The sequence below is a fragment of the Notothenia rossii genome (genome assembly GCF_949606895.1).
Source record: "Notothenia rossii genome assembly, chromosome: 5".
Taxonomy (NCBI): Eukaryota; Metazoa; Chordata; class Actinopteri; order Perciformes; family Nototheniidae; genus Notothenia; species Notothenia rossii.
In genome coordinates this window covers 75,764,557-75,780,338 of record NC_136903.1, presented here as the reverse complement: position 1 = coordinate 75,780,338, position 15,782 = coordinate 75,764,557, and the positions used below count along the sequence as shown (strand labels likewise).

Here is a 15,782-nt window from a genome sequence, read left to right as displayed (position 1 = left end):
CAAAATAAGAATGTGTGACTTAGTGTGGTCCTGAGTGTATAGTGTTTTCAAAGTGGTTGAATAGAGGAATTACAACAAAACTAACTGCCGTATGCTACACACACTATAACATACAGCAAGTTTGGGCCCCTGAAAAAAAAGAAAAAGACCTCTCACCTCTCAGTCGAAAACAAAAAGAAAGACAACATGACATTTATTTTAGGGTAATACAGACTGCTGGGTTAGCCCTGCATAGCTTACAGAGCTTTGCAGTTTCATCTGACAGATTTCATTGACCTAAATCTGAAGCTGGTTAAGGATACTAATCTACTCACTTTCAATTATGTATTCATGCATGTGCAGTATGTGAGCTTTCACAGTGTATTCCAACTTTCCTATTTGTTAAAAAATATGTTTTGTTTAAGTAGTGCATTAAGTTGATCATTATATATTTAACTTTTCTTGTTGACTCTTTTGTGGAGTCAACATTGCTCAAGATCCCGAGTCACTTCTGTGAATGAAAACACTGCTGCAGCTCAGCCGTGAAGCAACGCAACTACATTAAGTCAAATATTGCAAGCATTTCAAGTACTTGTTCTTCTTTCGAATATTTACTTTGCATGTAACTTCATCATACTATGTTCCATTCCAAAGGTTACTACTGTACGTGTTGCTCCAGTTTTACTCCATTCATTTAAATGAACAAATACATAATAATAATATTGATAATACGTGAAATAGTATGAACATCAAATAATACATTTTCTGCATTGTGTACTTTTACGTTTTAATTAAGAACATTTTGCTGAGAATACTTTTATTTACAGTAAGCAACATTTCTAACTAAGGGAGGACCTTTACTTGAAATGAAGTATTTTACACTGTGGTACTGCTACTTTTGACTTATTTAAAGGATCTGTATACTTTCACCACTGCAAATCAGTAAAACAACGATCAATGTCTTTACATATCACACAAAAGGGCCTGCAGACTATATTTCAAACAGAACAGAACCTCTGTTATTATAAAATATAGAGCTTTAATTTATTAGTCAGCAACATTGATGAGGAAGAAAAGATAGTACTTTTTTTTACAAGTCATTAAAATAACATCAACTGTGCATTATATCATACATTACTCTACCTCAATGACCCCGAGCAAAGTCTGCCAAACAGAGAAAAAAAATGAATGCACATGTTTGAAATATGCACATTTCTGAGAAGAGAGAGAGAGAGAGAAAAAAGGGAGACTAAGAGACGTACATAGAGAGAAAGAGAGAGAAACAGAGAAAGAGAGAATTTAAAATCATTATCTTTCAGCATCTTCTGATAGTGTTTCCATATTCCCACAACGAGAAAGACATTCACTGACATCCACAGCAACATAGCATTTTAGACAAATACCATATACATTACACTGTACATGCCATGCACAATGAAAAGCCACCTTCTGAAGATTTTGTTACGCGTTTCTCTTCAGGTTATGTGGTGAACAGCTTGGAGTTGTTCTTGTGACACTTTTTTTTATTTCACTGTATGGAAGTTTTATATTAGGTCTGTGGCACATATGAAAGCAGGATGGCACTGCATGACTGATAAAAAAGGAGCGCTGTGTTGTTAACCAGTTCAAATGAAAATACAGAAGAAAATACAGAAGCAATAAAATGCTCATTTCAGAGCTCTGCATTCGGCATTTTTGTTGTTGTAATCAAATATAAAGTATAGACTGATTACATGATTAATATTCACTTTGTGAAATCCTTATCTAGAATGAAACTGGCAGGAATGGAAACTTTAGATTCATTAGGAGCTAAAGAAAAACAACCTTTGAGCATACAAATGACATGCTCTTTCTTATATGAATATACTGCATATGCCACAGATACAAGTGAAATATTTACCGTTTGTTTGGCAACAGAAGGTGCTGTCTCTAAAAATGTTTTTATCACAAACTGTCACAAAGTCACATATAGCTGCCTGCTGGAATTTCTTTTCTCAGAAGAGAATAGAAAAGGCAATGTTATATTTTTAGTCGTTAAAGGACCCTTTTCCTCCAAAAAACAGCTTATCACAAAGATCACGTTTGTTAAGGATACAACATTGAGATGTGATATTCACATACAAACAAAACAAACACTTGGCAGCAACTGATTTTCTGAAGTATTTGGGTGGATGATGTAACTCCATAACCTGAGGCCAGGCTGGACCACAGACAGGAACGGAGAGACGTCTTACTTTATGTGTGCGACATGTTATCTCAGCTGAAGTCTCACTGTCGTCATTTCTTTTTATCATTGCCTGTCCCAAGAAATGCCATTATCAGTATGTCCACAGCTTGTTTTTGCAGTAAAAAAAAAACTGTCTGATATACAGTAGATGGTTCTGGTGAAGAAGTTTAGGGAAGTTTGATTTCACTGAACCAGCGCCTCGACTTCCAGCTGAAACAATGAATACTGCCAGCAGTCAGGTGATCCAACATGGTCACCTGTAACAGTTTCTAGTTCATCGGTCCTTGTCCATGTGTGGATCCTCCCAAAGTCCTGGCTTATTGTTGCTGTTTCTCAAAAACACCAAACATAAAGATATTCTCAACATAATAACACATCGTAATAAACAATAACACTAACAATAATATTATAATAACAACAATATTTGCACAAATTTACCTATTCACAAAAAAAAACTAGATAGGTACAAAGAATTACTTTTTACAACCTACAATAAATATTGTGTATTTTTGTTCCAACAGTTACGTAGAAACAGTTTGATGCTGTTGCTTCTGGTTGCAGTTTCTGTCTTGTCCGTTATAATCAGCTTTCTAACTGGAGTTAATCCCCTGAATGGAGGGATGCAGTGTTTCAGGAGTGAGCAGGTAGACTGTAGGACGATGAGTTGTGTATCTAGCTCCTCATGTCTCAGATGGAGTTGTTAGCTCATCATGATGCCGACGGTTGCGAGGCTTCTTCTGCTCTTTCAGCTCCTTCAGGTTTTTGGCTTTGTTCTCCCCGAGGCTGACGTCTCCGAGCTGCCAGTAATCCTGGCAGTACTGGTTGATCAGGCCCATCTCCGGCTGGCTCAGGATGGTCAGCAGGTCCTTATACTGACCGGCACTCGGAGTCCAGGCGCTGGACTGCAGGGGGGGGAGGGCCGGGCTGCCCGTATCCACCAACACGTTGTTGACCGTGCGACTGGAGAGGACCACGAGCTGCAGTTTGACGAGCGTGTGTTTGAAGTTCTTCTCTGTGGACGTGCACTGGTAGATGCCGCTGTCAGAGGACTGCAGAGAGCGGATCAGGAGACCTTCCTCCGTTTTTAGGATGCGACCCTCTGAGCGGATCTGTAAAATCATTTTTAAGATGTTGAATGTGATGTTTAAGTAATGTATTCACTTACTTGAAACAAAACTATAACTGCTTTAAATGGTGTACAAATACTGTGATATAATATTGGATTACAATTATAGGTTAAATAAATTAGTTCATCACACAAATGTTGCAGCTAGTAAAGGTTAAGCTTATTTTTTTTTTAAACGATATGTTACCAATGGATCAATCAAGTTTAACTAAGACTATAACAATACTTAATAAATGATTTGTTGATTATATATTGTATTATTAAACTGGATCTTAGTCTTCAGAGTAACATAATCAACATGTTGAATGCAGTGAATTAAAAAGAGCAATATATGCCTCTTACTTATGGTGGCAAAAAAGTACTAAGTTGCCGGAATTGGAAAAATACTCGGGGAAAGAAGTTCAAAATGATACTCAGTATAGTTCTCGACTAAATGTACTTAATGACTTTCCACCCCTGACTGCCTCACAGTGAGAGCTTTGCTCACCTCTTTCCTCCTGTCGCTGTTTTCCTTCTGCAGATGCCACTTGAGAGAGACATGAGGAGACCGGGCCTGGCACTCCAGGAACGTCGTGCTGCCCTCCACCCCATACTGCATAGACTCCAGGGTATTCTTATTGGCTAAAAAAACAATATGTAGAATATATCTTACGACTTATTCCTAAAAATATGTATGGATTATACAGATTGATAGATTAAGCAGAATCAATGAGGTAAGTGATATATAAATGAGAATAGGCAACCTGCAGGCACTATAATAATTGAAATCACATTCCTATTTCCCTTTTTGTTGCAAGTTAGGTTCCTAATTTGTGTGTGTACTGTATAGGCTTAACACAAAGTTGCTCTGATACTCACTGTTGGAGTTATATCCTCTGCATTGGCGAATCGGATTGCCATACTTTACATCCTGCCTACGGCTCCGTCTAGAGGGGTCAGATCAACATTCAAAAACAAAAAGCAAAACGTTAACATTTTGAAAATCTTAAGTGCCAAAGCAGGAGAGCAACGGTAGTGCACACACACACAAATGAGTACTGTATTTATCGCATGCATGTGTACACTATTTTAAACCTAACCTCTTCTGGGAGGATGAGTATCTGGAGCAGGACTTCCCGTCCCAGGCGCAGTAAGGGTCTCTGGCCAGACAGCAGTCAGCGCAGACCTCTCCGTACACGTCACAGCGATGGAGAGCCAGGTGAGACACCCCCAAGACCGACCCCACGTACAGTTGTTGCTATTAATTAAAAAAAGAAAGAACAGAGATAAAGATCAGAAAATAAAATAATCATATAAACATTACATACCACTTGAATACATTGGCCTGCAATTTCTTTATGATTTTCTACAGAGACTAAAAAGAAGTTATGATATAATTTAGTAATTTAAAGTGGACCTATCATGCTATATTTGAATAATATATTGTAGGGCCATACCTATATAAGGTATATTTATATGTTTTCTTTTTCAAAATACCAAACAGATCATGCATTTTAGCCATGCCTCATTTCGCTCTATTTTGCTCTCCTCCATCCTGTCTTTGCATGCGCTGCAGCTGACCACGCCCCCCTGCAAAGGAGGGGGCCGAGTTAGGAGCGTCATGTTACCATGCTGTTACCATGCCAACCTGTCATTCCCCTGATTGGTGGAGAGTTGGCCATATAGGCGGAGCTCCTCGTCACTGACTTCGGGACTATTTTCAAATCTCTATCAGTCTGTATCAGATAGTGATGGGAATTCCGGCTCTTCTTGGTGAGCCGGATCATTTGGCTCGGCTGACCAAGAAGAGCCGGCTCTTTCGGCTCCCAAACGGCTCTTCAGTTTACCACATATTATACCTTTTATAATTCAATCAAATGTAGCCCTGTTTTGACTAAGGATTTATATGTGTACACATATATCACTTAAATTAATCAAAACATCCTTTATACTGAAGCATTATAAAAGTAAAAATTACAATGATTTGCTGTGGTCAAATGTTTTCGTTGCATTTACAGACCCTTGTAACTCTCTGATACCACCCAATGAATGCACTGACTTGCTTGTAGAACCACGCTACACAAAGCAGATAGCAACACCTATAAAAACTTAAGCATAGACATTTAAAAAAAGGGGGCTACTGTATCGACATTTTAAATTATATTTAAAGAAAAGGCCCTGACAAAACAGCAGGGCTCTATTTCAGTAACTATTAACTATAGAAAAAAAGACAGCAATAGCTGACATCAAATCTTTGCTGAGCCTAAAGATAATCATAAATAAATAACATAGTGAACATAAATATATTGCAATGCTCAAAACAGCAGCATCCAACAGTCGCTAATCCTTGGATATTACATGTCACTGCATGCAAGCACGGAGCAGCTGTAACGCGGAGATCATCATATCGTTCTGTCTTGTATTACTTAACAAAAAACAACAAAAACCGTCCCGTTCGCGGGCGTGAGCCGGCTCCCGTCGCGCTATTCAATTAAAAGAGCCGGCTCTTTCGCTATGGAGGAAAGAGAGAGGGTTGTATTTTCTGACACTTGGTGACACACCGGGGACACATATTAATGTATAAAAGACGTACAAAAGGTGCATTTTGCATGATAGGTCTCCTTTAAACAAAGAAATTAAAAAAGTTTCGAGACAGTCTTTAGTTACTTGTGCTCAAAATGTATAAGCTGTTGTTTTACTGAGAAAATTCCTTCCCTTAGATAAATTCTACAATTTTGCACTGATTGTAAACTCTCACTGTATGTTATTATACGCAACAAATTACTGCAATGGCAAACTGTGCATTTACCATTTTATTCCTCTTTGTTAAAATAATCACTGATTATATAGTCCTTACAGGTACCTTCCTATGAATGTTGTTTCTGTAACAATAGTCAACTTAATTTGGTAATGTCAGACCTTTGGCTTATTAAATCATTTATTTTAGCTCATTACATCTAAGCATATGCCATGTGCATAAATTACAAGGTATCTGATTGGTATTGACCATCAGAAGCGGGTTTTTATCAATTATGTAACAGCGGAAAAAAATCGATATGGTACCTCCCCACTATTTGGTCTAATTAACTCTAAAGCAACGTACCCTTTTTGATGAAATCTTCATGGTGGTGATTGGCGTGGGAACCTGCAGGGACACAGTTATCAACAGCTTTAAACGAGCAGACAAGGAATATTCAGTGAGATACTTTAGCCTCGGAAAACCAACACAATGTACATAAACAATGTACAGACAGAGAGAGAAAGAGTTCATAGACTGATGTTTGGAAACTGACCTTAAAGACTTCCACTTCCTCTAAGACCAGCTCCTCTGTCTGCAAGTCGTCTCTGGGCAGGACAATCACTTTCTGGACTGTCCCCGATCTGTTAAACACAAAAGAAAAGCAAGTTAAACTTAAGACCTGTGGACAGGTAATACTCAATAATAACCATCAATAATGAATGGAAAATTAAAAGGTAATTATAATGAATTATTTACAGATATTACACATATTTACAAACCGTTTATAATGCTATTTTTCTAATTTATTTGATAGTTTTTCGTTAATATTTACCTCTTTTTATTTGAAGCTTTTAAGAAATCTTTTGTGAAACATAAATAACCATTAAATTAATAATAGAACAAAAGACCAATATTAAAGGGACAGTTTAAATGATTTATCAATCTATTTATTAACCATTAAATAAAGTATTATAATCATAATTTCAAACTTTTAATTACCATTGATTATTAGTATTATGGGTGCTGCCATGTTCTTACATGTGGAGAGACCTAGAATTAAACGGACAACCATCCATAATGTAATGAAAGGGCTCTGAGCACTGACCTGTCCCCAGGAAGAGCACCTCGTAGTTCCCGTCAGCAGCCGCCACCTGGTCCACTGCAATTGTGGTGAACTCATAGTCCACATTGGTTCTGACCACCAGGGGGCGCTTGTGCACTGGGTATATGGCATTGTTCATGGTGGGGTGGTTTCTCATGAAGTTGATAACCTCATCTGGGTAATCCTTTGTGGATTTCATGTTGGGGGTGAAAGTGCCTCCAGGACACTGTTGACAACAAAAAAAGAGATCCAAATGTGAAACCTGCAATTTACCAAATTCTTTCTGCAGTAAAAACATGTTCTTTTAAAAAGGATGACAGACGACTTTGTTTGTGATAGGAGGAGGCGTGTGTTGTTTATTGTTTATAACTCACAGTGCCAGGTCGTGGATACGGGATCTTCCCAGTGTATGCCACCCACTGGTAGTTGGGCCCTCCTTGTGGGCAAAAGGCCCGTTGAAGACCATCCGGATGTCAGCCATGGAGTAGACGCACACCGCCGAGCCTTTAAACACAGCTCTGTAGGAGGGCAGAAGAAAAAAGGTTGAACACACAGACACAGCAGCTAGAGGATACAGATAAACTCTCTCCCTGAGATAATTACTACGGGTGATCTCTGCGGCTGGTAGAATCTACTTCCTTCCCACGTAATCATCCGGCCTCTAACGGGAACGCAATGAAACATCCTTACGCACAAACACTCTCTCAAACCGACTCAACTAGAGTCAAGCTGTCTGACACACTGACATACAAACACCCACGTACTGCTGAGAATCGCCAGAGCTCTGGCTCTTGCTGCTGTGTGGTGGGTGTACTATGTTTGTATCTCCTGTCATGGGCCTCTATCATTAGCTCCGCGTGTGTTTTTATCAGCTGGGTTTGAACGTGCCTGATGCCTGAGGGAAAGATGGAAACAATAACGGTATTTGTTTCTCAAATACATTAATCAAGACATGTTTATTATGACTCGGTGCGCACCTCTCCCTGCTTGAGCACAGTCAGAATATCAATTTACATGTCTAGTTGGCTCCCTTGAATTTTAATGCTGGCTGTTGAATGACAACGTGCTATCAAACCTGACCTATGAAGAACTAGGCTCAGCCTCTCAGAGGAGTGAGACTCCCTCTGGGCTCCAGATTCTCAGCCTGTTTTGCCTTTGTAGCTGAATCTGACAGGTCATATGCAACACAGCATCTCAATATCAGAGAGACAGAGCTGACATCTTCAGTCCGTCTAAAAAGGAACAAAACCTGCAGAAGGTACAAAAATACACCTTTCCTCCAGACTGCATGAAAGTTAGAGAGTTTGAGAAGGCTGTCAGTGACTCACCCTGACACTGAGAAGACTCCATAGATGACAGGATTCTTGTTGTCTTGTGTTGGCTGTATATACACATCCCCTAAAAGATAATGACAACAATTATAGCAATTAGTCACAGTCATAAACCATAAAAGCAGAGGAGCTTACCAAACCCTGAAACTGCTGAATAAGACAGGGAGGATTATAGAGATGGTGCTAAAACGGATAGATAGAGGATGAACGCAGGTATATTCAGACCGACAGTGTGTGGTTTTTTTTAATGTTAAAAGTATGTATAAATGATCTAGTAGAAACCCAAAACATGACCTCTAAATAAGCATTGAATGCCCCCTTAAAGTAAAAGATGCACATTTGAAAAAACCCTAGTTTTATAGGTTTAATATACTTAAAGTAAACAAACAAAAAAGAAATATGAACAAATATCTCAAAATTGTATTGAGGTAATGGATTAAATACTATAGGTTACTTTCTGGGACTCATGAATAGACGGCAACTTTTCCACAGAAGCACAATAACTGTCATGATGAATAGTCAGACAAAGAAAAAAAATGTATTAAGTAAATATTAGTGTCTGTGTCTTGTATCAAATCAGCCCATAGACGTATTAGTTCACAGATTCCACCTGGTTCAAACCAAAAATAATTGTAATTGTTGCATTTGGAGACTTTTTGCTTCCTACGAGGGGGAGTTAAAGGAGACTTCCTCATGAATTGCGGTTACCAGAGCCTCAATGAGATCCCGAATCCAAACCCTGTCAATTCTGAAACCTTGGTTCCAAAATCTCAGCAGGGAATATAAGTGAAATAGAGATCTCTGGTGAAACATGACTTTAATAGGAGCCATATGCATCCAATGACTGTGGGGGTGAGGCAGTTGTGAACCCTGCATATCCTTGATGGCTTAATGAGGGAAAAGTGCAAGGAATAACAATAAGGAAGAAAACTTGAATAAATGAGACAGTCTGGGTAGAATAACATTTCGCCCGCTGTCGCCTCAATACTGAGCATTAATGGAAAACCAATGGAAAGAGTTTAAAAAGGCCTTGAAAAAAGACAAGTACAACAATGACCTAAAGTCAAACGTCTTTAGAAAAACACCAATTATAATAAAGACACATGAAATCCTATCTGCTCTTTCTATAACTTGAGATCTTTTATTGTTATCCCTGAGAAGCAAGTCATTATTCCATCCAACCACATTCAAAATGGAGAGCTTTCAACTCAAATTGTTCTCCTAAATATTCCCTAAATTAGGACTTCATCATCATATTTGAAAAAACTGACTTTTCCCCAGGATATGATTAAATATGCGTTTTTGATCAACATCATCCTTTCTGCAGCCAAAATATAGCAATACAGTTTATATAGTGATTATTTCAGCAACTAACTTTTCCTATTTGCATTTTTTTCAGTTCCATGCTCATGTTCCGTATTTCTTTCTTGAATTTGAGTAAATTATATTAAATTATATCAGAGAGACTTCTATTGTAGATTAGTTATGGAAAGCAATTTCCTTTGAAATCATCAGCATGAAACAGAACAAAACATATAGCCACAACTACATATGTGAAAATGAGGGTCACAAGTAACAACACGTGATTTGATCTTTAGGCCCTTGGCGTCATCTGCAAAAAATAAACAGGAGCGAGCTTAAACTGACACAGCTTGTTTGAAACATGATTTCTGACTGCTAAGCTGACATAATCAAAAAAACGCTCCTTTAATCACAAGTTTGAAATTGTTTCAGAAAGAAACGTCCTTACATGCCAAGGTCTTAACATGGCAGGTAATGGCTGCACACTAAAGCAAAAATTAACTTTTGGCAGACAAAGTTGAAATTCATAACCCATCTGACGCCAGCCTGACAGACCTACTGGCTGCAGAACGAGCGCAGTGAAAGAGAAGATACATAAATCAACGGAGAAGTAGAACAAGTTGCGTCACTGCAACTTTTGTTTCTGATGCGTCAAATCAGAAAGTCTTTGAGGCACTCTCTGTGTCACATTAGAAGAAAAACCTCTCTGTTTGCTCTGAACATAGAAACAAACACAACGAGAGGGGATAAATATGTTTTTTATTAAAGTAGAAACAAGAGTGTGAGTGATGCACTCAGTGAATAGTCACAGGATGGAAAAGGGACTGTCAGATGACCTGAGAGAGTATGTTATTTATGCTGTTGAAAATGATGTTGAAATGTCCACTTAGAATAAGTACAGCGAAAATGGAAAAATAAACTGAAATATTATATACAGTAAAGAGGTTTGGGGATTTGGGGACTACAGTAGCATAAAAAATAACTCAAGGAAAAAACAATGTTTCCCTCCATAATTACATCTCAGAAAAGGCAATAAAACTTTATCGCCCACACATTCATTTTCATTTTAGTCTGGCAGACGTTTTCATCTCCCCTGTGTCTGTGAGTCTTCCCCTCAGTCTTTATATTCCTCTTCTCCCTCGGTGCCCTGCTGAATGCTTTCTCTTCCGTTAGCCCATGCCTCACCGTCTAAATCTACTCTACTCTGTCCCTCGAGTCTCAGTACAACCACTCTGATGCCTCTGCTGGACTCCATCAGAACCCGCAGGACTGGAGACAGAATACATTCCTACCAGACGGTCTGTGGTTGTGGGAAGACGGACTGACCACAGGCTTTTGGGATGTTTTACTGCACCTCAGCACTCACAATGACCTCACCACGAGTTCTCGTATAAACTGAGACTACAACTGACCTGCTGTCCTGTAGAGAGACGACTCAAAGTACAGCTGACAGAAGAGCGCTCTTCTGTCACTGGCAGAGTGCTCTTAATGCATAACATACATTTGCAACTAGCAAAGCTTCATCACAGCAGGAATAAGAGATGCTACTTTACATTTAGCTCACAGCTGTGCATGATGCACACTTACTGGCTGAATTATTCAATGCTGTCACAATATGAGGGCAAATTCTGAATAAAATAAATGATGACAGAGATAATGCTGCTGACCACATGGCGTGTTCAAGTGCAACTTCTAACACCTTGTAGGTCAAACACTGCAAATTATTATCTAATCTTAGGATAATTCACAATATTAAAGTCTATAAACGTTGATTAAGAAGCATGTGGAAAACTGTTGAACAGCGTGAGTTTCAATCATAATCTTATAATAATCAACTGGACTATTATATACTATCTATAAAAACAAGCAGCTTTTGAAAAGGACTAGGATTAAGGAGAAGAGAATAATTGATCTGCAATTGACAATGTATTAAATAATTTAACTACACTTGGACCAAAGCCTAAAGCTCTTTCCTGTGGGATCCGAATAGTGAGTAGAATAGATGGGAGGACATGTTTACATTTTTTCTAAAGCTTTCTTTTTGGTACATGCCTTACTTAGTTGAACCTGTTGTTTACCTATCATTTTACTGGCTGTGTTAACCACTCTTGACAGTTTCCTTTTACATTTGACAATAAAGTGTCGGTATCACATCACCATGTTAAAAGGCTAGAAAAAAATCATTACGCTTTCTGAGTAGGGGTAACCTCTGTATATCTTTTAAAATAATATAGTCATGTCATCTGTTAAATTAAGGCGGCTGACTAAATTAGTACCTATGTATTATTTTAGCTGGCTAAAGTGCCGCACAATTCCACAACATGCATTCAACATTAGATTTTGTACAAACATGTTTCATTTGAAACTTGATTTAGCATTATCCATTTGAGTTGAATCCATTTTGTTTGCTGGACTTAGGTAAAGTTCAATTGTAAATATGAGCTTGCAGTTGAATTCATCATTGAATTGTATGTGTTTTATTCCCAGCAAGAGCACATTTTCCAATGGCAAAAACTAGTTGAGAGTAGTGAAAGATGTTGCTTCTCATACCAGCATTCATTATGATTTGAAGGATACTACAAATCCCTCGTTAATCCTGTCAGTCATGTGAATGACCGACAGGCCGGGATGATCCACGGGGAGTCGGCCTGATCCCAGCTGCTCATTACTTTGATTACTCTGCATGCGTGTGTATACTTGCATTTCAATCTCTTGTTTTTTTTATTTCTTTAAGTACACATTCTCTGCAAACCATGTTAGAGGTGCTCAAAAGCAGAACGATCACTGTCTAACGGTAAAGGTGTTACCTTTGAGGATGTTACCTACATGAGCTATGTTGATGTTCAAAGGAATAGGCATGTCAAGCTTAACATGTAGGAGTCAGTGATACTTTAATCTAAAGCTGCAGCTTCCCGTGGATTTTTCCCAGCACTTCTGTATATAAGCAGACACATGGTGCTGTAAACGCTGGTTTGCTGGGTGTGAGTCTTCCAGTACAGTGAGCTGGTGTCTCACACACTGCAGCAAAATCTGAGGAGACGCTAATTCCGAATGCCTTAAAACTGTAACATCATTGTGAAAGTATGCAAAACAAATGGAGGGCAAAATGTAGGAAACCTCTACAAATGAGAAAGTTGTGGATACTGAATCTCTCAACCACTTGTCCATCTGGAGACCCTTGTTTTGACTTGTAGTTACACGGTCACGTAAGAATTCTCACTTTCCATCTGCCACGTATTCATTACCACATACTCTAGGCAGATGCATTCAATGTTCCCTGATGTGTGGAATATGATATGTGAAAAAGTATTTTGGATATTTTGGATTTGTAGTTAACTATTAGATCACAAACATTGATGCTGTGACCAACAGGTGGTGGACACAGGACACACCTAATGAGGGGACAGGGTTTAAAACTGTCTACAGATAAAAAGAGCAAGTACTGTGATAGCGATAGAGGGAGAATCTAAATCAAGGAAATAGTGATTTAAACTCACTTAATTCATCAAAGTGGGTCTCGATGCCGTCAGCTCCAGGCACAGAGCAGATGAGGCGGGCTTTCAGGAACGTGCTCCACTTGTTGACCAGACAGCAGTGTCCACCGTCATCATTCTGCGGGGAAAAGACAGAAGTCATCCAGACACCTCTATGGAAAGAGTCTGACCAACGTCTGACTAACAGCTGTTTGAAACAGCCGTCCAAACTAACTGCCCTGGGTCTGTTGTTATTGGACCTGTGTGAATAAAAGATCAGCTCTGAGTTTCAGCTTGGCCCATCTGTACAGCAGGTCAGCCAACTTCTACTGCTGAGGTAGAGATTCAAAGCCTGGGGAATGATTTGTGAAATGAAACTCAACACAATTTACAGAGACGAGATGATTTGTAGAGCTGGAAGACAAGCATTCAATGTATTTTTTTAAATCTACTGTAACATCAATTGGGAAAGAATCCTGCTTTCCAAAGTTTCTTGTGGTAAAAAACATTTACTTTTAGGAAAGGTCTACCAGTCAGTCAACTTTGTTCGATCTTAAATATTTTACCAACCATTGCCATGAAACTTTGTAAACAGAGTGGCCAAAGTAGGAATTAATTAAATAAGAAAAAACACCCCTTTTGACTTTAATGACGATGTCATTTTTGTTTTTTATTGATATTCCTTAACAAGTGTGATGCACTGTGGTCCTCAGAGGATGAATTGAATTGCCTTGATTTGTCATATAGTGCCATAATCAGGTAAATTAGTACCAATTCCCTTTTGGAATTATTTGTCCATCTCCAGGAAAAATCAACTATTTGGGTCACAGCACTTCATCACTGAAGACACACGGCTCTGGCTTTGTATTGAAGCATTTGCATGTATACAGATGTGGACAAAAGTCAACTCTGCCGCTCAAACATTTCGTGCAGAGGAATAAAAATAACCACACTTTCCAAACTTAGCAGTATAAGCAAACAAAGATTGTGTTTTTCTGTAATTGGTGCTTTTTTCTTTTGGATCTGCAATTACTGCTGCTCATGGGGAACCTTCTTTATAGGCCTCTAAGTCGAGAGACTGAGGTAGGCAACAGACTATACCTAACCACTCCGGAGAAATATAAACCTTTCAGTTGAGCTGATCAACACAAGTTTTGCTGACTGCTGTGATAACTCACCAGACAGATACGCCCTATCCTGGACTGGGTCATGGGACTCTGGCCCATCTCAGAGGCTTTCTCTCTGAAGAAGAAGTAGAGCTTGTCATCATTCTTCTCAGCGCTGTCTGGGATGAGGTGTGCGTGAATGAATGTGGGATCTGTAGAAAAGAAAGACAAGATGAAAAAAACAGACCAGCTATAATTTGAGGATCCCCAGCTGAGGCTTTGCCATGAATACAATATAAGAAGTACATCGACGTTGCATATCAACTGGATATGCACTAAACCTTTTTTCTCACAGCTCCTATCATTCCCTCTGCCCGTACTGCCTGTTGTAAACTATAGTGGAAAACATACCTTGTTTAATGCAGAAAAGCTAACCTGAAGCTTCATCATTTTCTGAGTCTTACATATCAAATGTATCTCCTCCAAAGCCAAAGTTGTATGTTTATAACTTGGATATTCCTTCTTGGTTTCCCTTGGACATAATTTATTTTTTGAGCTGCAGTAACATCAAAATAAAAAGGGATTTAACATTTGAAAGATACCTGCTGCATTATGTTTTCATGTACAGAATTAGGTCTCAGTTTCAATAACAATTGATTAAAGACAGAAATTAAGAAACATGAACCTTTATTGTCCCTGAAAGTAGTAAACCTTGATACCTTGATACGTTACCTACGATAGTTATACTAATATTAACATGGGCACAATAGAGGTCTTAAGTACTGTTTCGGAGAAAATGTTTATTGCTCGGGGAACAAAACCCTCACAAACTTGATGACAGTGAACATGTCATCAAGTCCTGTGCTCACAGAGAAATCGGATGAGGCAGAGTCTATTGAGAATGAATACTGCTGTAACCTAAATAATAGTAGCCCGGAGCCCAGAATAGTACTTTGACTGTCCTCAACCCATCCCCCTTTATTTCTTCCTAGTGACAATGCTTAATATGGCATCACAGTGCGTTCCCACTGGCTGACTTACTGGGTCACTGATGGGTGCCCCTCCCCATTGTGACTGACCAGGGGCCCAAATGAGGACAAACCAAAACCAGGAGGAGGGGGATAACCAGGAACCATGGAATCGGGGAGGGGAAATATCCGAGGGATTCCACATGGCTGATTAGCGGGACTCAGGTGTCCCGATTCAGTGTGCCACTACCAGGGGACTGTTGTCAGGGCAACAGGGTCAGAGGAAAATCTGGGAGCCAACGAAACCAGGGGGAGGCCGTGATTGATTTGGAAACATCAACGAAACTCCCGACCAGCATTTATAGAGCTGTGACAATCACGGTTCATTAGAGAGCCGAGGCCACTCTGACTCATTATTGACATTCGGTAATTCCCCCCCGACTACTGAG

The 15,782-nt window shown here is 39.1% G+C and overlaps 1 protein-coding gene across 1 annotated transcript in view; it reads right to left on the bottom strand.

Moving 5' to 3' along the window:
• Positions 1-998: 998 nt before the first annotated feature.
• The window catches only part of sema3fa (sema domain, immunoglobulin domain (Ig), short basic domain, secreted, (semaphorin) 3Fa), a 50,381-nt gene continuing 35,597 nt past the window's right edge, over positions 999-15,782 (bottom strand). Inside the window, 12 exon segments of the mRNA XM_079682184.1 lie at positions 999-3,315; positions 3,820-3,953; positions 4,191-4,258; positions 4,412-4,569; positions 6,415-6,456; positions 6,605-6,692; positions 7,153-7,379; positions 7,528-7,580; positions 7,583-7,671; positions 8,482-8,551; positions 13,284-13,398; positions 14,438-14,577. Of these exon segments, the coding sequence (XP_079538310.1) occupies positions 2,887-3,315; positions 3,820-3,953; positions 4,191-4,258; positions 4,412-4,569; positions 6,415-6,456; positions 6,605-6,692; positions 7,153-7,379; positions 7,528-7,580; positions 7,583-7,671; positions 8,482-8,551; positions 13,284-13,398; positions 14,438-14,577 (1,613 nt within the window). The 3' untranslated portion in view covers positions 999-2,886.